At 40.9% G+C, this 22,629-nt stretch overlaps 1 protein-coding gene across 1 annotated transcript; it reads left to right on the top strand.

Moving 5' to 3' along the window:
• Positions 1-4,970: 4,970 nt before the first annotated feature.
• LOC138880921 (uncharacterized) lies at positions 4,971-6,764 on the top strand. Its single transcript, XM_070161106.1, has 3 exons — positions 4,971-5,319; positions 5,413-5,638; positions 6,491-6,764. The coding sequence occupies exons 1-3, from the start codon at positions 4,971-4,973 to the stop codon at positions 6,762-6,764; spliced, it is 849 nt and encodes a 282-aa protein (XP_070017207.1).
• The last annotated feature ends 15,865 nt before the right edge of the window (positions 6,765-22,629 follow it).

The following is a 22,629-nucleotide window of genomic DNA, read 5'->3' as shown; positions in this document are numbered from 1 at the left end:
CATTTCTCGGACTTTGAGCTCACCCCGACATTGGAAGAAATAACGGGATACATTGGAAGTGATGAAGCTCCGTTAAGGTTCAAGTACTTGATTGCACCCAGAGCCGTCACTGTACACCGATTTTTGGATTTCCTAAAAATACCCCGAACATTTCACCATCCAGATTTTGCAAAAGGTTTCTGCAGTCTCCGCCTCATATATGCTAGATACGACCACGTGGGCGGGTTCAATAAGCCAGACTTCAAACTATGCAGTAGAGATAACCGAGCCGGGGGCGACTTTTTCGAGGGATGTAACCTATTGTTGCAAATGTGGATGACCGATAATTTATGCCACCGCTCCCAGCGCTTGGGTTACGGTTCGCCCAAGAAGACTTGTATTGGAGAATTTTACACAAGAATCAAAGGGGTTAGTCTACCCGAGGGAGTCACAGCTTGGACGTCATTCTTCCGAACTCTCACTGCCAACCAAATCCAGTGGACGCTCGGATGGTTGCCTGTTGAGGAAATCATATACATGCCGGCAACTAGGCCCCACTTTCTGTTGATGGGACTTAAAAGCATCCAACCCTATGCACCGTATCGGGTTTTGAGGCAACTTGGGAGGTATCAAGTAGTGCCGAAAGATGAAGACTTGAGTACCCAAGTGGTTGAAATCAGTCCTGACGGTCGGTTCCTCGAAGAAGAAGTTCGCCAGATCTGGAGTGAGTGTCAACATTTGACGGCAAATACTTGTGTGTTGGATACGGCTAAAGGAGAAGTTTCCCCGGGGTATCACGCTTGGTTCAGAGGTGACATGTCCTGCGGGAGATCAGCTAAAATACCTCATCTCAAAGATTTCGCTGAGTCATCCCAGGAGCAATGGAACTGGTTAGCAAAGGAAAAGGGTTATCGGGTGGAGATCGGTGAGTTGAAGCAACAGGTTGAAAGTATGAAATTCAATAACAGTATGCAAGTTGCTGCGGATCGAGGCGAAAAGAATAGATTGGCCCAAGAAAATGAAGAACTTAGGGCCCAAATCCAGAAATTGAGAATGGCTCCTGATAAACAACCAAGGAGTCGATCAGATGAGCAGTTGATAAAAGGGCTGAAAAATGAAGTCAGGGAATGGAGGGATGGTTTAGAAAAGTCTAAGAACGTCATGGCAGAGCTCAAAGTACAGTGGGGTACAAGAGCAGATAAGCGTCGCCGATACTTGAATCAATTGAAACGCGACCACGAGAAAACTGTTGCCAACATGAAGAGAAAGGTGGCTACATTGGAGGGTAAAGCAGTTAAGCAGGCTGAGGATTTCCAAATTGAAAGCGGACACTGTTACGACTTGTTGGCCCAAATGGAGGTAGAAGTGCAGCAACTGAAGAATCAGCATATGCAGGATTCTCAGGCGTTAAAAACATGCAGTGATCAGATAAAACGCCTGCTTATAGAAAAAAAGCAAGCAATGGACAGGATTAGAGCCATTACCCGCGCCATTTTTAGAAGATGTCGCGCTTGTGAAGACATGACCCATGCTACTTTTGTCTCAGCAGTACTAATCTATGTGAAGCGGACCATGAATGAATTAGAGCAACTCAAAAGGGACTTGGAACCTAGGCCTGCGGCGAGGCCGAACGATGCCCTGCGGGCACCCATATTTGAAGCTTTAGAGTATGCGTAGTTCGTGTCTGTATTTCTCTATTTTTTTTAGCTTGTGGTTTGTCTGTCCATTGTCTTTTTGCATCAAAGTATTTCCGTAGTATTAGAACTTGTATCTGACCTTAGTTGCGTTTGTTATTTTCTTTCTGCAAAAAGGATTTTAGTTTGTAATAGTTTGTCTTAAGTAATGAAAAATTGAAAATCTTTCTGCGTGAACTACGCCTGGTCTCATTCGTGCGGGGTCATGATACGTAAGCAATCTCTATAGGATTCGACCATAATTAAAAAAGGAAAAAGAGAGAAGAAGAAAAGAGAGGTCCCTGAAACACTCGAAAGAGGCACAAATAAAATAAGCCGGGATGATGCATGCAGTCAGAGCAAAAGCATGTTAGAAATGGTTAACTGCCTAAGAACATTGCATCCCCCAACGTGCAATTACTATATCTGTTAAGACTCTAACACTGAAAAGTTTGTTGTTTTTCGAATCAATACCAGTTAGTTTGTTAAAGTGTACTGGCACCGTACCATTATCAAACAAGATCAAAAGGGCCCATACCAGAAAGCATGACTGGTTCAAACAACAGTGTTGAGTCGGAAAAGACGACAAATCAGATGCTGAAGGAAGCCATGGAAAAAATGGAAAAGATGAGGCTGGAAATGAATGAAATGCAGATAGCCTTAGCTAGAGCCCAAAAGGGGCATGAACTACCTGTTACTCCTACTCTCCAACCAGGACACACGTCAGAATACCCCTGTCCCGGTCCTTCAACGAGTTTTCCAAGCCATCACTACTATCAAGGAAGAGAGGCCTATGATCCCCAAGCTCCACCACCCAGTCAAAACCCTCCTCCACCAAATGTTCCCGTCTTTGTGGCACCTCCCCCAACCCCATTGCACAGATCATCTAGTGAGCCACTGTTTCAGGCTCACGACACACAATATTACCCCCCTGAACTCACATTCAAAGCACCCGAGCCACATACCTATAATCCCCACTTTGAGGTCCCGGCGGAGATTGAAAAGCCGACTAAGAGCCCAGAGCAGGACGAGGTGATGCAGAAATTTAAAAGCCTGGAGCAGTCCTTCAGGAACATACACGGGTTAGGCAACCAGGTCAGCGTGGCCTACAAAGATCTATGCCCTTTCCCTGACGTTCAATTACCAGCAGGGTTCAAAATGCCCAAGTTCGATTTGTACGAAGGGCATGACGATCCTATGGCACATCTACGGGGCTTTTGTAGCAAAATGAGGGGAGCAGGGGGAAAAGATGAGCTATTGATAGCTTACTTTGGCCAAAGTTTGAGCGGGTCGGCACTGGAGTGGTATACAAGACAAGATCCGAGCAGGTGGTACACCTGGGATGACTTGGCACAGGCTTTCGCAGGACACTTCTAATACAACCTTGAGATAGTCCCAGACCGTCTCACATTGCTAAAGCTTGAGAAGAAACCCGGAGAGAGCTTCCGGGAATTTGGGTTCCGATTGAGAGAATAGGCAGCCAGAGTTGATCCTCCAATGAGAGAGGGAGAAATGGTAGATTACTTTCTACAAACTCTAAAGCCAACTTTCTTCGGTCACTTGGTGACGTCAGTTGGCAAATCATTCAATGAAGTGGTGAAAATGGGAGGTATGATAGAAGAGGGACTTAAGTCCAATAAGATCCTGAGTTACTCGGCAATTAAGGCAACGACTCAGGCCATTCAGAGCGGCACGGGAGGTGCGCTCGAAAAGAAAAGGAGAGAGGAGGTCACGATAATAGAGGCCGGCAATTGGTCCAGATCTAGAGGTCCTTCCCCTCATTACCAACCCAGACCCCATCATCTAAACTACCCACACATTCCAAATTACCCTCAAAAACCCTACTACCCACCACAAGAACAATATTTTTCTGTCCATCAAGCCCAGACATATACTCAACCTTCGGCTCGCCCGCAATGGCGCGCGCCAGCTCCCCACAATACATACCCACCTCCACATAATACCTACCCACCACCACAAAACACCTATCCACCGCCATGAGCCTACAAGAATCCTCCAGGGATGGGTTTCAGGGGAAATCCGGCCTCCAGAAATGAAAGACTGCAGAGGCAAAGAACCTTTACCGAGTTGGGAAAAACTTATACTGCCTTGTTCCACAAATTAAGGCAGTTGGGTTTATTAAATCCTGTTGAGCGTAGGTTTCCAAATCCCTTACCCCAAAATATGGATCACTCGGTAAGATGTGAATATTGTTCAGGTGCTCCCGGACATGATACCGAGAAATGTTGGAGGCTGAAACATGCGATACAAGATCTTATTGATACCAACAAGATCAAGGTACAGGCACCGGAGGCACCCAATATTAAGCAGAACCCATTGCCAAAGCACCATGAAGCCCACATGATCGAGCTTGTGCACGAAGGAGGGGAGCAAAAGAAACCCTCACAGACAGTGATGATGATCTGTGCCACTCCAAAAGAAAATTGACCGGTGGGGAAGCAGGGGTACAGTTGAAGGGGGAAGATGTCAAGCTAGTGGTGATATTAGGGAAGAATCCATCCACCGCTACAAAGAAACCAGAGCTAGCAAAGCTGGTAGTATCGGGAGCATCATCTGCACCCGTAGTTGTTGTGAAAGGGGTCTACAGGGAACCGGTCTTCATAAAGCCGGTAGTCCAATTGCCAATGATTGATAGCAAGGCTGTGCCTTGGAAGTATGAAAAGGCAGTGGTAATGTACAAGGGAAAGCAAGTTGAGGAAGATAGTTGTGAGGCGCAGGGACTGACTCAATCAGGACGGTGTTTTACTCCCGTGGAGTTGAGAAGGTCCAACCCAGCAGTAACAAAGAAACCCATGTCAGAAGAAGAGACAGAGGAATTCTTGAAAAAAATGAAAGTGCAGGATTACTCCGTTGTTGAACAATTGAAGAAAACACCGGCCCAGATCTCGTTGTTATCACTATTGATCCATTCGGACGAGCATCACCGGGCCCTGATGAAGATACTAAATGAAGCTCATGTGCCTAATGAAATTTAAGTGAACCACCTTGAAACAATTGCCAACAAAATTTTTGAGGTAAACAGGGTAACGTTCTCTGATGACGATTTGCCAGTGGAGGGCACAGAACATAATAAAGCTCTCTACTTGACTGTCAAATGTGAAGATGCGGCAGTTACTCGGGCGTTGGTGGATAACGGTTCAAGTGACAATATTTGTCCATTATCCACACTGAACCAGTTTAGGATTGACCATGATAGAATCCACAAGAATAACGTGCGTCCGAGGGTTTGACGGAAGTGGAACAAATACCGTGGGGGATATTATACTCGAGTTAACCATCGGCCCGGTCGAGTTTACTATGGAGTTCCAGGTATTGGATGTCGCGGTATCTTATAACCTTTTGTTGGGACGACCGTGGATCCACACGGCCAAAGTAGTGCAATCCACATTGCATCAAATGGTCAAGTTTGAATGGGACAGACAAGATGTCGTGCTGCATGGGGAAGACACTGCGTGTACAATAGGAGGTGCCATTGTGCCATTCATAGAAACTAACGATGACAAAGGTCCCTGGGTTTACCAGATTTTTGATGCAGTGTCAGCAAACAAGATTCCTAAGGGTAAAAGCATTCCACACCCCAGGATAGCTTCCGCAACCGTCATGATAGTTTCAGAGATGCTAAGTAATGGGTTCGTGCCAGGAAAAGGTCTGGGGGCTGAGCTCTAGGGAATTGTTCAACCTGTCTCTTTGCCCAAGAATTTAGAGACTTTCGGATTGGGATTCAAACCAACTGCAACAGATATAAAGCGAGCTCGGAAAATGAAGAAGAAAGTTTGGGTTCTTCCCAAGCCAGTCCCGTGTCTCTCTAGATCTTTTGTTAGAGCAGGTGTCACAAGGTCGTCAGTCCCGAAAATTCATGGACCGTTGATTGGGCCAGATGGAGATTTGGATGAGGGATTAGAAAGAATGTTCACAGATGTCAACACAATAGAAGCTGGAGAGGGTTCCAGTAAGGCAGACATACAGTTTGTGGGGCCTAGGGCCAATGTGAACAATTGGACAGCTACTCTTCTTCCTACTCGGAGGGAGTCCTGGTAGTTGGCTCTGATTTTCCTTTTTGTTTTCTGGATTATTCCAGGTTGTAATCCAGATTCCTTTTTATTTTTATTACTGCTAAACAAAGTGTGAAACCTTGTTATCCCATAATTCAATAAAACGAAAAAGTTTCTTCTTTATTCCTTATTTTATATGTTATTTTAAATTTTGTTTCCTTGGTTTTTTTTTCTGAACAGTTATTTTCATACTGGTTCTAATGACATGGCATGCACAACGGATCTTCAACCTAGTCTAAAAGATCAATCTGATTCTGAACTAACTATACAAGAGGTCGATTATGATAATGAATCGGAATATGATGAGGACGAAGCCTTCGAGGAGATAAACAGGGAGTTAAGTCAGTTTGAAGAAAAATCCAAGCCCAACTTAAATGAAACAGAAGCCATCAATTTAGGGGATGCCGACGATATCAGAGAAACTAAAATAAGCATCCACATTGCACCAAATATCAGGGAAGAATTGATCAAAACACTTATTGAGTTCAAAGACGTTTTTGCATGGTCATATGATGACATGCCGGGGTTAAGCATAGATTTAGTGGTTCATAAATTGCCCACTGACCCGGCATGTCCTCCCGTCAAGCAGAAATTGAGAAAGTTCAAAACGGATATGAGTGTGAAGATTGAAGAAGAAGTAACCAAACAGCTGCAAGCAAAGGTTATTCGTGTCACTCGATATCCTGATTGGTTGGCTAATGTGGTGTCGGTGCCAAAGAAAGATGGGAAGATCAGGGTGTGTGTCGAGTACTGCAATCTGAACAGGGCAAGCCCAAAGGACAACTTTCCTTTACCCAACATCCATATCTTGATCGACAACTGCGCCGGACGTGAGCTCGGATCTTTTGTAGATTGCTATGCTGGGTATCATCAGATTCTGATGGATGAAGAAGATGCGGAAAAGACGACATTCATTACGACGTGGGGAACTTATTGCTACCGGGTGATGCCATTTGGTTTGAAGAATGCTGGGGCCACGTACATGAGAGTAATAACTACTGTATTTCATGACATGATCCATAAAGAAATTGAGGTGTAGGTGGACGATGTGATCATAAAGTCTAAGCATCAGGAAGACCATGTAGTAGACCTAAGGAAGTTCTTTCAAAGACTTAGAAGGTATGATATTAAGCTTAACCCGGCTAAATGTGCCTTTGGTGTTCCATCTGGAAAGATGTTGGGATTCATCATCAGTCGGCGAGGTATTAAACTGGACCCATCAAAGATCAAATCTATCCAAGATTTGCCACCGCCGAAGAACAAGACAGAAGTAATGAGTCTGTTGGGAAGGTTGAACTATATCAGCAGATTTATTGCTCAACTCATAGCAACTTGTGAACCCATCTTTCGATTACTGAAGAAAGATGTTGCGATAGAATGGACAGCAGAATGTCAGGAGGCATTTGACCAGATCAAAGGATATTTATCCAATCCACCTGTATTGGTTCCACCTGAGCCGGGGAGGACATTAATCCTTTATCTAACGGTCCTGGAGAATTCGTTTGGCTGCGTGTTGGGGCAACACGACATCACAGGAAGAAAAGAGCAAGCCATCTATTGTCTCAACAAGAAGTTTACAGTCTATGAGAATAAGTACACTCAACTTGAGAAGACATGTTGTGCTCTAACTTGGGTAGCACAAAGGTTTAAGCATTATCTGTCTTCACATACTACTTAACTTATTTCACGCCTGGATCCATTGAAGTATATTTTCCAGAAGCCTATGCCCATAGGAAGATTGGCAAAATGGCAGATATTACTCACAGAGTTCGACATTGTCTATGTGATGAGGACGGCCATGAAAGCCCAAGCATTGGCCGATCACTTGGCTGAGAATTCTATTGATGAAGAATACGAGCCTTTGAGGACGTATTTTCCAGATGAAGAAGTGATGCATATAGAGGAGTTAGAACTGACTGAGGAATCAGGGTGGAAGCTTTTCTTCGATGGGGTTGCGAATGCAAAAGGAGTTGGAATAGGAGCGGTACTTATTTCGGAAATAGGACATCACTATCCTGTTATAGCTCAGCTACGTTTCTATTGTACTAACAACATGGCTGAATATGAGGCATACATTCTGGGCTTACGTTTAGCTGCAGACATGGATGTCCAGGACGTCTTGGTCTTGGGAGACTCGGACCTTCTGGTACATCAGATCCAGGGTGAATGGGAAACTTGGGATTTAAAGCTTATACCATATCGACAATGTTTGCACAATCTGAGCAAGCGATTTCAATCAGTAGAGTTCAGACACATCCCGAGAGTTCACAATGAGGTTGCCGATGCCTTGACCACTTTAGCATCAATGTTGCACCATCCAGACAAGATCCATGTTGACCCGTTGCATATTTAGGTTCGTGATCAACATGCTTATTGCAATATGATAGAGGAAGAAGTGGATGGCGAACCATGGTTTTATGACATCAAGGAATACCTCAGGATGGGGATATACCCGGAGCAAGCCACCGGAGATCAAAAAAGAGTCATTCGACGATTGTCAGATGGATTCTTCCTCAGTGGAGGAATGCTGTACAAAAGAACCCCAGATTTGGGATTGCTGAGATGTATAGATGCTAGTCAAGCCACGACAGTGATGACAGAGATACATGCTGGAGTCTGTGGGCCCCATATGAGCGGGTATGTATTGGCAAAGAAGATTCTGCGTGCGGGATATTATTGGCTCATCATGGAGCATGATTGTATCAGTTTCGTGCGAAAATGCCATCAGTGTCAGATACACGGAGATTTGATTCATTCTACGCCGACAGAATTACATACAATGTCAGCGCCATGACCATTTGTGGCGTGGGGCATGGATGTCATTGGACCCATTGAGTCGGCAGCTTAAAACGGTCACAGGTTCATTCTGGTAACCATCAATTATTTCACCAAATGGGTAGAGGCCAAGACTTTCAAGTCAGTGACCAAAAAGGTGGTGGTGAATTTTGTCCATTCCCATATCATCTGTAGATTTGGGATCCCGAAGGTGTTCATCACGGACAACAGTGCTAATCTTAACAGCAATTTGATGAAAGAAGTATGTCAGCAATTCAAGATTACACATCGTAATTCCACCCCGTATCGTCCCAAGGCGAATGGTGCAGTGGAGGCAGCCAACAAAAATATAAAAAAGATTTTGAGGAAGATGGTAGAAGGATCCAGACAGTGGCATGAAAAGCTACCATTTGCATTGTTGGGTTATCGCACTACTGTTTGTACATCAGTAGGTGCAACAGATCATTCGTTGGTATACGGAACTGAAGCAATGATACCAGCAGAAGTTGAGATTCCATCCCTTCGAATTGTCGTTGAGGCCGGGATTGATGATGATGAATGGGTCAAAGCCCGACAAGAGCAGTTGAGTTTAATTGATGAAAAACGATTGACAGCAGTATTCCATGGCCAGTTATATCAAAAGAGAATGGCAAGAGCATACAATAAGAAGGTGCGCCCTAGGAAATTTGAAGTAGGACAACAAGTATTGAAACGGATCCTCCCACATCAGATCGAGGCAAAAGGCATGTTTGCCCCGAATTGGCAAGGGCCGTATATTGTGACTAGAGTATTATCCAACGACACTTTACGTCTGACAGATGTCGAAGGAAGATGCATCGACATGGCTATCAATTCTGATGCAGTCAAAAGATATTATGTGTAATTTCTTTTGTTGTTTATTTTGTTTGTACTTGGTGCTTATCAGATAATGAAATGATGGAGGCAATTCTTTCCTCTATCCAAACACTTTTAACCTTTGCTTTACCCCTTTGAGCCTTACTTTTCCTTTTATACCCCTCTCTTGGAATCATTAATGAAAAAGAAAAAATGAAAAAAGAGAAAATAATAATAACAAAAACAAAAAGGAAAGGTCGCAAGAAAAACAAAGGAATCGAGTGAACTACGTTCGACCTGATTCCTCAAAGAGGATACGTAGGCGCCTCACGGCTCGGTCATAATGTAACAAAAAATCAAAAAAAAAATCCCCAAGCAAATTGTCCTGCTCTGGGCTCTTAGCCGGCTTTTCAATCTCCATCGGGACCTCAAAGTGGGGATTATAGGTATGTGGCTCGGGTGCTTTGAATGTGAGTTCAGGGGGGTAATATTGTGTGTCGTGAGCCTGAAACAGCGGCTCACTGGATGATCTGTTCAATGGGACTGGGAGAGGTGCCACAAAGACGGGAACATTTGGTGGAGGAGGGTTTTGACTGGGTGGTGGAGCTTTGGGATCATAGGCCTCTCTTCCTTGATAGTAGTGATGGCTTGGGAAACTCGTTGAAAGAACGGGAGAGAGGTATTCTGACGTGTGTCCTGGTTGGAGAGTAGGAGTAACAGGTAGTTCATGCCCCTTTTGGGCTCTAGCTAAGGCTATCTGCATTTCATTCATTTCCAGCCTCATCTTTTCCATTTTTTCCATGGCTTCCTTCAGCATCTGATTTGCCGTCTTTTCCGACTCAACACTGTTGTCTGAACCAGTCATGCTTTCTGGTATAAGCCCTTTTGATCTTGTTTGATAATGGTACGGTGCCAGTACGCTTTAACAAACTAACTGGTCATGATTGGAAAAACAACAAACTTGTCAGTGTTAGAGTCTTAACAGATATTGTAAGTGCACGTTGGGGGATGCAATGTTCTTAGGCAGTTAACCATTTCTAACATGCTTTTGCTCTGACCGCATGCATCATCCCGGCTTATTTTATTTGTGCCTCTTTCGAGTGTTTCAGGGACCTCTCTTTTCTTCTTCTCTCTTTTTCCTTTTTTAATTACGGTCGAATCCTATAGAGATTGCCTACGTATCGTGACCCCGCACGAATCAGACCAGGCGTAGTTCACGCAGAAAGATTTTCAATTTTTCATTACTTAAGACAAACTATTACAAACTAAAATCCTTTTTGCAGAAAAAAAAATAACAAACGCAAACTAAGGTCAGATACAAGTTCCAATACTATGGAAATACTTTGATGCAAAAAGACAATGGACAAACAAACCACAGCTAAAAAAAATAGAGAAATACAGACACGAACTACACATACTCTAAAGCTTCAAATATGGGTGCCCGCGGGGCATCGTTCGGCCTCGCCGCGGGCCTAGGTTCCAAGTCCCTTTTGAGTTGCTCTAATTCATTCATGGTCCGTTTCACATAGATTAGCACTGCTGAGACAAAAGTAGCATGAGTCATGTCTTCACAAGCGCGACATCTTCTAAAAATGGCGCGGGTAGCGGCTCTAATCCTGTCCCTTGCTTGCTTCTTTTCTATAAGTAGGCGTTTTATCTGATCACTGCATGTTTTTAACGCCTGAGAATCCTGCATATGCTGATTCTTCAATTGCTGCACTTCTACCTCCATTTGGGCCAACAAGTCGTAATAGTGTCCGCTTTCAATTTGGAAATCCTTAGCCTGCTTAATTGCTTTACCCTCCAGTGTAGCCATCTTTCTCTTCATGTTGGCAACAGTTTTCTCGTGGTCGCATTTCAATTGATTCAAGTATCGGCGATGCTTATCTGCTCTTGTACACCACTGTACTTTGAGCTCTGCCATGACGTTCTTAGACTTTTCTAAACCATCCCGCCATTCCCTGACTTCATTTTTCAGCCCTTTTATCAACTGCTCATCTGATCGACTCCTTGGTTGTTTATCAGGAGCCATTCTCAATTTCTGGATTTAGGCCCTAAGTTCTTCATTTTCTTGGGCCAATCTATTCTTTTCGCCTCGATCCGCAGCAACTTGCATACTGTTATTGAATTTCAGACTTTCAACTTGTTGCTTCAACTCACCGATCTCCGCCCGATAACCCTTTTCCTTTGCAAACCAGTTCCATTGCTCCTAGGATGACTCAGCGAAATCTTTGAGATGAGGTCTTTTAGTTGGTCTCCCGCAGGACATATCACCTCTGAACCAAGCGTGATACCCCGGGGAAACTTCTCCTTTATCCATATCCAACACACAAGTATTTGCCGTCAAATGTTGACACTCACTCCAGATCTGGCGAACTTCTTCTTCGGGGAACCGACCGTCAGGACTGATTTCAACCACTTGGGTACTCAAGTCTTCATCTTTCGACACTACTTGATACCTCCCAAGTTGCCTCAAAACCCGATACGGTGCATAGGGTTGGATGCTTTTAAGTCCCATCAACAGAAAGTGGGGCTTGGTTGCCGGCATGTATATGATTTCCTCAACAGGCAACCATCCGAGCGTCCACTGGATTTGGTTGGCAGTGAGAGTTCGGAAGAATGACGTCCAAGCTGTGACTCGCTCGGGTAGACTAACCCCTTTGATTATTGTGTAAAATTCTCCAATACAAGTCTTCTCGGGCGAACCGTAACCCAAGCGCTGGGAGCGGTGGCATAAATTATCGGTCATCCACATTTGCAACAATAGGTTACATCCCTCGAAAAAGTCACCCCTGGTGCGGCAAGCAGTGAGAGCCCGGAAGATGTCAGCCATAATCATAGGCGCCAAAGTGCTTTTATCCTGGGTGAGCAAGGTACTGACGACCCCAACTACTTTCAAATCAATATTTCCGTCTTTCCTTGGGAACACTATATGACCCAAAAAAGCTATCATAAAAGCTACCAGCCTGTGTTCATCCCACTTTTGTCGGTTATCTCTACTGCATAGTTTGAAGTCTGGCTTATTGAACCCGCCCACGTGGCCGTATCTAGCATATATGAGGCGGAGACTGCAGAAACCTTTTGCAAAATCTGGATGGTGAAATGTTAGGGGTATTTTTAGGAAATCCAAAAATCGGTGTACAGTGACGGCTCTGGGTGCAATCAAGTACTTGAACCTTAACGGAGCTTCATCACTTCCGATGTATCCCGTTATTTCTTCCAATGTCGGGGTGAGCTCAAAGTCTGAGAAATGAAATCCATTGTGTGCTGAATCCCAGCAAGTGACCAATGATCTGATAACATCACCCCGAGGCTAGATGTCTAGTAAATCCGGGAGATCTTTCAGATACTTCTTTACTTTGTCTTGCCCTTCCTTGCCTAGGTCATTCCACCATAATCGCAACTCAAAAGGGATCTTGGTCATTATTGAAAAGGATTCGTTTTGTATTGTGCTCATCCTGCACATTTATTAAGGTGATTATACCACCGAAAAACTTTTATTTGACTCAAAATAAAACTATCTATGTTCTTTCCCAAGACTTTTTTTTTCAAAACGATGGACTCGGTTTTCAAATGCGTCCTTTTAGCACTTCGGGAACGAAGATTTTAAGGCTGCGAGAGTCAACCAGTCAAAAATCAAAAAAATAATGACCAAAGATGGTCGTTTATGCAATGTCAGCCTTCCGGCGTCCCGCTTAGGAACATTCGGCTATTTGTTGCAAAAAATGGCATCATCCGACTTATTTATAATGAAAATTAAAATAGACTTTTTGGCTATTTTTCACAAAAAGGGAGGTTGGACCCGATGAGGGTTGCCTACGTATCTCACCTCCAGTGAGAATCAAACCAGCGTAGTTCGGGCGATCACGAATAAAGTAAATAAACTAACTTTTTTTTTTATTATTTTATTTTTTGAAGGAAAGACTTACAAAGAAGAAATGGAGCATTTTTGCAATGGAGGATTTCTAAAGAAATTTTTCTTTTTTTAAATTTTTTTTTTTCGAAAGAAAAAAAAAACTTCTAAAGAAGAAAGAAAGTATTTTTGGAATTTTACTTTTAATTTATGAAAACGCTTCTAAAAAATATTTTTGAATTTGAATTTTCTTTTCAATTTTGAAAGAAGAATGAAAATATTTTTTGGATTTTTTGGAAGAAATTAAAAGAAAATATTCTTATTTTTATTTTTATTTTTATTTTTTTTAAAAAAACAATTAAAAAGACTTTCTAAAGAAATCAATAGTGGAAAATATTTTTGGATTTATTTTTTTTGAAAATTGGGGGAGTAAAAAAAACTTTTCTAGAAAAGAAATAAAGAAAAATACTTTTTGGATATATATATTGCGTCAAATAATAAAACCACGTTCAACGCATGACTCTTTTTTTTTCTTCATTTTTTGCATTTTCATAAACAAAATAAAAGAAAACATTAAAAATAAGACTCTTTTTCATTTTCATGGCAAGACAAACTATTTTTTTTTCTTTATTTTGAAAACAAGACAAAGTGAAGATTTTTTTTCCTTTTTGGTTTCACCAAAATGAAACCTATTCTTCCAAACTTAAAATAAAAGTCTCTTTTTTTTGAGTGAAATAAAAGAATTTTGACAGTATTTGGGTATTGTTTTCTTTTTCTTTCTAAAATAGGCAATTAATTCTCTACACTGTTACTTCACTCTTTTTTTTTCACAATTTTCCAATATTCCTAATTTTTCGAAGCCGGTCAGCATGCAAGTCTGAAGCAAATAAATGCATAAAGCAAATAGGATGAAGCAGGATGGTATTTTCATTCCAGGTTGCTAGTCCTAGATGGACCCAACCCCTGTGTTGAGTCCCCTAAGTCAAATGCAACATGATGCAAATAATCGTTCCTACTAGGGATCCGACATGAAGTCATGTTATTCTATGTTCAAAACCTGAGTCGTTGTTCTAGACTGTGTACCCGAGCGGACAACTCGAATCGAGGAGGGGGCAACTTTCCGGTAACCAAAGGGCCATCCGGCTTAGTAACTTGTCCGGCCTCTTTCTTATTTCAAGGCATGACACTAACAGAATAGGAGGTCTCAACCAGTAAGCACATCCCCGGAGGTGAAGAGAGGGGTGTCGGCACAGTTTATATACAATTCAGATAATATCAAAGCGGTAACGTTTAGCACATTCAGCATAAAACATGTAGGAAAATCAGATACAATCAAATACAACAATTTATCTAAGCTTGAATTCTGAACCCTGAACCAGAGATTCTGGGTTCGTTCCCCAGCAGAGTCGCCAGAGCTGTCATACCTCCTTTTTCGCCCGCGCCGCCCGCAAAGGGGCGCGGAAGGGAGTTTTTTCCAATTAAAGGACAATCGAAAAGGGATTTGTTTATTTATTTCAGAGTCACCACTTGGGAGATTTAGGGTGTCCCAAGTCATCAATTTTAATCCCGAATCGAGGAAAAGAATGACTCTGTATTACAGTCCGCGAACAAGAAATCCGGATAAGAAATTCTGTTAACCCGAGAGAAGGTGTTAGGCATTCCCGAGTTCCGTGGTTCTAGCACGGTCGCTCAACTGTTATATTTGGCTTGATTATCTGATATAATACATATTATAAACTTATGTGCAAATTTTATCCTTTAGCCGCTTTTATTATTTTTATTTATTGTAATTATTTTACGGAGAATTGCAACATTGAGAAAACGTATTTCAAACTACGTCACAATCAATGCACCCGTGGTTATCGACACCTTTTGACTCTGTTAAGATTTGGATTTGGGTTACATAAATGCACACCCATATTTAAGAAAATAATTTGTTAAAGACGCGCCTAGAGCGACTAGTGTATTGTTGTTTTGGGAAAGGCCGTAAAATTTCACTAGACGGCCAACTCCGATGTTTTAAATAATTAATACATACATTTTGTGAGGGCCCCGCAATCTATACATTTTACTAGGCGAGGCTCATATCACTTATTTTAAATGGACAAATCTTAAAGCGACTACATTTTTCTATTAAAATTAGTCTCTAAAATAAAGAAAGAAAATCCTAATTAATTACGAGTTTTTTTTTTGTTTTTTTTATTTCAAGAAAGCATGGCGTACTAATTGCTAGATTAATACAAATATTGATGAAAAGGAATTTCACTTAAAAAATTTCGAAATTATAAATAAAATAAAAATTCGACAACTAATATTCAAAAGAATCAAATATAGCTAAATTAAAACTCGCATTGTTATAAAAAAACTATTGAGATTAATTATTCACAACTATTTGAAACTAGATTTAACCATAATTACTAAAGCTTGTTAGAAAGTTTATTAAACTTAAATGTTCTTCTAATCTTGTTCGAACTCAAATCATGCCTTAATGCCTAATTCACGAAATTTAGTTTAAATTCATGCCTTAGCTAAATTTAGCTACTTGTTTCACGATTAACCTACTGTTGATAATCTTAAAACATTCATAACTAGTGAATTAACCCATTTTTGCCAAACCTATTCATTAAAGACTAACTTATGTTATTTTCTCTTATTCCAATTATTATTCAGTAATACATGAAATAGTCTAAATACAATCTTTAAAAGGAACAAAGAAAAAGCGAAATTAACACTTCAAAATTCCATTCTTCATATGTATTCATGCTTCCACATTATTAACTTGCAATAGCTAGAATTACAGTCGTGTACCTGATATTGGAAGCAAAAGAAAAGGGAGATCAGCAGAAATTCAGTAGCATACAACAACAGCAACACCCAGCAACCAGTAACCAGCAACGAGAAACCAGTGACAGACTTTGAAATCAAGATAAAAATCCAGGAACACTGACAACAATCAACGGACAGAAGCCAGGGGAATCTTTTCAGATTTAAAAGACTAATTAATTGTTCAACCCTTAATTTCTGAATCCGTATATCAGAATATTTAAATTGTATACTACTCTTTTAATTTCCAGAATGTTTTTATTTGTATTTTTTGAAGTTTTTATATTTTCGGAATTTTTCTCTCTCTTCAATATTTAGCTCTCTCTTTTTATCTCTCTCTTCTTCTTTTAAATCTGTCCAAGTCCCCTCTATTTATTACCATCTTTCAGCATTTTTTAAACATAAAACTCATTATCTTCTCACTCATCCCCTTTTAATCCCACTACCTAATGTTTTGTCCCCCACTACATTAAACAAATACCCCATTATATCTTGTCCCCCATGCTTATATTAAACAATTGCATTATTCCCCACCATTATATCTTGTCCCCCCATTATTGATTATTTTAATATTATCTTAATGGACAAAACACTCAAAATAAATAATTGTTCAGAATTTTAATTCCAAAAATAACCCTCTGACCTTACAGAAATTACCATTTTGACCCTGAAAACATTGTAATTTACCAATCTACCCCGTCAGCTATAACAAGTTCAACTAATCAATTCTAACCAAAATATAGCAGCTATAACCAATTCCTAATCAGATTTTATGAACAAACTCAAACTATATGATGAACAATAAAGAAACAACTGGAATTATTTTGATTGAACAATCTTTAAACATCAAATCTACTTTCAGATTCAACAATAATAACAAATAAGTATGTTCAAATCATGAGCTCAAATTCAAATTAAACTTTAAACAAAATAAATAAACAGATTCAAACTCTAAACTCAAATAATCAATTGATCTTCAAATTAAATCCAACAAAATACAACAAAGATACATGATTCAAAACTAAATCAAAAAATTAAAAACCAAAACATAAACTCAATAAATCACTGAATTAAAAACGGACTTCAAACAAAATGAACACTAATTAAATCTATATTAAACAACAAACATGACAGATTCAAATGATTTAAGCTAACACTCTATATTAAAACTAAATACCTTTAAATTAATAAAATAAATTGAAAAATAATTAATTGAATCTTCAACTTAAATCTAACAACATTATAATTAAACAAACAATTTCTATCTAAAAATAAATAATAAAAATGAAACAAACTGAAGAAATAATCAAAGTGAAAATAACGAACAAGAAAAGAATCAAACTTATACTAATTTCAAATCTAAAAATATCAAACAAAAATACGAAAGAAATAAGGGATAGAACAACTGACCGTAAATGACCAACGACGAACTCGAACGAACTTAAACGAAACCAACGAAACCTTGACTTAAACGGACTTGAAGTCGACGAAGCAATAGCTGCGATGGCAGCCATGGTAAAAGAAAAAAAGATGAAGGAGCAGCAGCAGCGACAGCAGCCATGCTGCTGGTCGCGGGCATGGTGAGCTTTCCGGCGACTTGGGGTGAACTAGGGCGAAGAAGAAGGAACAGCAACGCAGCAGCTCGGACGCAGCCATGGCAGCAGTGGCACAATGGAGTAGTGGCGAAGAAGATGCAGCTGGCAGCAATGGCACGATGGAGAAGCAGGCAGTAGCAGCAGCATCGAATGGAGAAGACGCAGCGGCAGCCATAGGTATCGAGCTCAAACTCGATGATGACGAAGCTGGAAGAAGCGGAAGCAGTGGTTGCAGCGGATGGCCACAGTACGACAGGATCACGTGCTCGTCTTGAAGATCTTGAAGACGCAGCCATGGCGGATAAGAGAGGGAGGTCGACGAGCTGTGTGTGTATGTGTTGTGTATGTGTGCGTATATGTGCTGTGTGTGTGCGTATATGCTGTGTTATGTGCGTATATGTGTGCGTAATATGAGGGGGCAGGGGTGTGAGGGGGAAGGGCTGCCATGGGAGGAGCTTGGGGTGTTTTGTTTTATGGAGAAGAAGAAGATGAGGAAGGGGGGGGGGCGGATGGTGTTTTCAAAAGTGAAAGAGAAAAATACAATTTTAGGGTTTTGTTTTTTGAAAGATAGGGAAATAGGGGTGTTGGGTTATGGACTGGGTCGACCCGGTTTGAAATGGACCGGATCGTAGGGAAAGGTTGGGTATATTTGGGCTTGCGGTTCAAAATTGAAGAAGAGGCCTAATTCTGATTTTCTTTTATATTCTTGCTCTCTTTTCTTTTACTTCCTAATTAATAAAACTAAAATTCTAAATTAACTTATAAACTAAATTAACTTATAAAAAATACTAATTAATTCCAAATAACTATTATCGCACATTTAAATAGCAATTAACGATAAAATCGCACAATTTAGACGTTAAATGCTAAAAATGCAACGTACATTATTTTTTTATGATTTTCTCATTTTTGTAAAACAAACTTAAATAAATACTAAATGAAAATGCGACATATTTTATATTTTTATTAATTTAAACAAATAAACATGCACAGACAAAAATACAAATAATTATACAAAAATACCACAAAAATACAAACATTGTACACAAAGGAAAATTATTTTATTTTGAATTTTTGGTAGTGATTCTCATATAGGGCGAAAATCACGTGCTCACAGCTGCCCCTCTTTGTCCGAAAACACGAAGGGTTTTCGTGCAAAGATAAAGTGAGCGGATACGAGCGATTTTTGCCCGTTCGAGTACTCCGTGTGAAGCGTTTTTTGAAATATTTGACCGAACATTTGCTTCAGAGGTTTCCTACATATCCTGGGCTAAACAGGAATCAGGTCAATGTAATTCGGGAAGTTTTGGTAGCTGGGACTACCATGGGACTGCAATGTTACTGCTGTTGCATGCTACTTTTACTGTTTGCTGACCTCCTTATTACACCATGCTTAAAAGAAAAATCAAGAAGTTATGCTAGACTACAGATTACAAAATCTCTTCATTTGTTCTTGATTCCTTGCTTTCTTGTCGGCTTGTGTCGATTCCGGCGCTTCTTTCTTCCGAGAACTGACGGGGATGACACCGGCCTCTTGCTTTCCTAAATCACCAGTTTGCATCCCTTATTAAATATGCTGGGGATATGGCTTCCTTCATTAAGCTTTGTTATGCTGGGCATAATTTAATGTTCACAGGTTGCTTCTTTCAAGACGCGTTTTTTCTTCCTTTTGACTCATGCGCTTGAACTGTGCTGGGACCTCTTGTTGCAACCTTCTGCTTTCCGGTGCTGGGGATTTTTATTGTTTCCTGCTGGGGATTCCTGTTGTAACCTTCTGCCTTCCGATAGGTTACTGATTTCAAGATCTACAGTACAAGACTGAAAAGTATTCCTCTCGTTATACAGGTGAGCGCCTGAATGAAAAAATATGAAATGTATTCCCTCGTTATACTGGTGGGCGACCTAGGACATGAAATGAAAAACAAAAATGTATGCCCACATTATACTGGTGGGCGACCTAGAAAATGAAAGAACAGAAATGTATGCCCGCATTATACGGGTGGGCGACCTAGAAATGAAAAACTGAAATGTATGCCCGCATTATACTGTCGACCTAGGACATGAAATGAAAAACAGAAATGTATACCCGCATTATACTGGTGGGCGACCTAGAAATGAAAAACTGAAATGTATACCCGCATTATACTGGTGGGCGACCTACGACATGAAATGAAAAACAGAAATGTATTCCCGCGTTATACTGGTGGACGCCTAGGACATGAAATGGAAAACAGAAATGTATACCCGCATTATACTGGTGGGCGACCTAGGACATGAAATGAAAAACAGAAATGTATTCCCGCATTATACTGGTGGGCGCCTAAGACATGAACTGAAAAACAGAAATGTATACCCGCATTATACTGGTGGGCAACCTAGGACATGAAATGAAAAACAGAAATGTATACCCGCATTATACTGGTGGGAAACCTAGGACATGAAATGAAAAACAGAAATGTATACCCGCATTATACTGGTGGGCGACCTAGGACATGAAATGAAAAATAAAAATGTATTCCCGCATTATACTGGTGGGCGACCTAGGACATGAAATGAAAAACAGAAATGTATTCCCGCATTATACTGGCGGGCGCCTAGGACATGAAATGGAAAACTGAAATGTATACTCGCATTATACTGGTGGGCGACCTAGGACATGAAATGAAAAACAGAAATGTATTCCCGCATTATACTGGTGGGCGCCTAGGACATGAAATGAAAACAGAAATGTATACCCGCATTATACTGGTGGGCGACCTAGGACATGAAATGAAAAACAGAAATGTATACCCGCATTATACTGGTGGGCGACCTAGGACATGAAATGAAAAACAGAAATGTATACCCGCATTATACTGGTGGGCGACCTAGGACATGAAATGAAAAATATAAATGTATTCCCGCATTATACTGGTGGGCGCCTAGGACATGAAATGAAAACAGAAATGTATTCCCCTGTTATACAAGTGGGCGCCTAAGACATGAAATGAAAAATAGATATGTATTCCATTGTTATACATGTGGGCGCCTAAGGCATGAAATGAAGACAAAAATGTATTCCCTTGTTATACTGGTGGGCGCCTAATGGTAAAGACATGAAATGTATTCCCTTGTTATACAGGTGGGCGCCTAATGGTAAAGAATAACTTGAATTTGTTTCCTCGATTCTCCGAGAAAATTTTCACTTCAGCCCCAGTTCTGGGGATCTTTCTTATGGCATGTCTTTCGGCCATCATCAACACTTTATTTTCCTGTTCAAATCAAAGAAAATTTAGTTAGTTTTTTTTACAATATGGCGAGTGGTCATGTCACTCCTGATGGGGATGATTGGTCCCTTCCCCTTATTCCTGCTTGGCGTTCCCAAAACTTGTTGGTGATGATGTTATTCGCTGGGGATAACATTCTGCTGGGGATGGTTTTTCCATTTATCCCTTCCCCATTCTATATCTCAAAACTTGCTGGGGGTTATTTTGCTGAAGATGGATTTTCCTTTCTTCCTTTACCACTATGTGTTGTCCGACCACCTCAGAACTTGTTTCGATATTCGGTCGGAGTCCTGTTGGGGATCCTCTTGCAACTTTGCCCACAATTTCCTCAACATGTTTTTTTCGGTTCTTCCCCGTACTTTCCTTGCCATTTTAGACCAATATTATTTGGCCTGGCAACCAACGTCTTTTGTCTTATTGCCTTGTCTCTGGCCTGCCTTCTTCACATTATACGTTGTACCATTTTGGCAACTGGTAGTAAGCTCTGAAAGACCTTTCTCAAAAATAAATTTCTGGAAAAAGACTTTTAAACAAAGAAATGAAAAGATAGAAAAAGAGAAAATCTTTCTGAACAAATGATGGGGAAAGAAAAGAAATGAACTTATCTGGGTGGTATAACCGATTCCAACGATCATGTTGTGCATTCCGGATTAATCAACCCAGTCTATTAGTGTCGATCAATCTTTCTGATGTCTTCACTTGCTGGGGATAAATAGGTGTCCACCTCTTTGCAAAATGCGGATCCTTTCCGCCAATCTATCTTGTCGCCTCATAGTGCCCTTCGCGGGGGTTTTCACTAACAAGACTCTCTCATTTCTCTCAGCTCCCATCGCCTTATAGTGCATGTGAAGGTTTTCACCGATAAGACTCTCTCATTTTGCTTCTCTCAGCTTACGTCGCCTTATGGTGCCTCTGAATGTTTTCACCGATAAGACTCTCTCATTTTGCTTTTCTCAGTTGGGGATTGGAGTGTTGCCGGTAAGATCCTCTCTGCTGAGAATTCTTATGGCTATCAATTCTTTCAACTCATGATCCTCATTCAGTCAGGGACCGGCGTGTTATGCTCAGCTTTCATTTGCCTATCTTGGCACCCCTCTGAGAGGTCTTTTTTGGAGATCAATATGGGTTTTAGAAGAAAAGGATATAAAATTCAAAATAACTTTGATGGGTAAAATATTACAACTCTTGGAATCAAACTCCTTTTTTTCAAAATTTAAAAACATAACTTCTGCCCCGGTATTACTGATTCAGTTCCGTATACCAACAAATAAGGAGTTGCACCTATGGAAGTCTGGACTGTAGTGCAATAACCCAACAAAGCAAATGGTAGTTTCTCGTGCCATTGTCTAGATCCTTCTACCATCTTCCTCAGTATCTTCTTGATGTTCTTATTGGCGGCTTCAACTGCTCCGTTCGCCTTGGGACGATATGGGGTGGAATTGCGGTGTGTAATCTTAAACTGTTGGCATACCTCTCTCATCAAATTACTGTTAAAATTTTCACCATTATCTGTAATGATCACTTTTGGGACCCCAAACCTGCAGATGATATGGGAGTGAACAAAATCCACCACTGCCTTCTTGGCTACCGACTTGAAAGTTTTAGCTTCAACCCACTTGGTGAAGTAGTCGATGGTCACCAGAATGAACCTGTGGCCGTTGGTCGCTGCCGGCTCAATAGGCCCAATGACATCCATGCCCCATGCAACAAATGGCCATGGCACTGACATTGTATGCAATTCTGTCGGCGGAGAATGAA

Source organism: Nicotiana sylvestris, chromosome 11, assembly GCF_000393655.2.
Source record: "Nicotiana sylvestris chromosome 11, ASM39365v2, whole genome shotgun sequence".
Lineage (NCBI taxonomy): Eukaryota > Viridiplantae > Streptophyta > Magnoliopsida > Solanales > Solanaceae > Nicotiana > Nicotiana sylvestris.
This window is presented reverse-complemented; position numbering and strand designations above follow the sequence as displayed.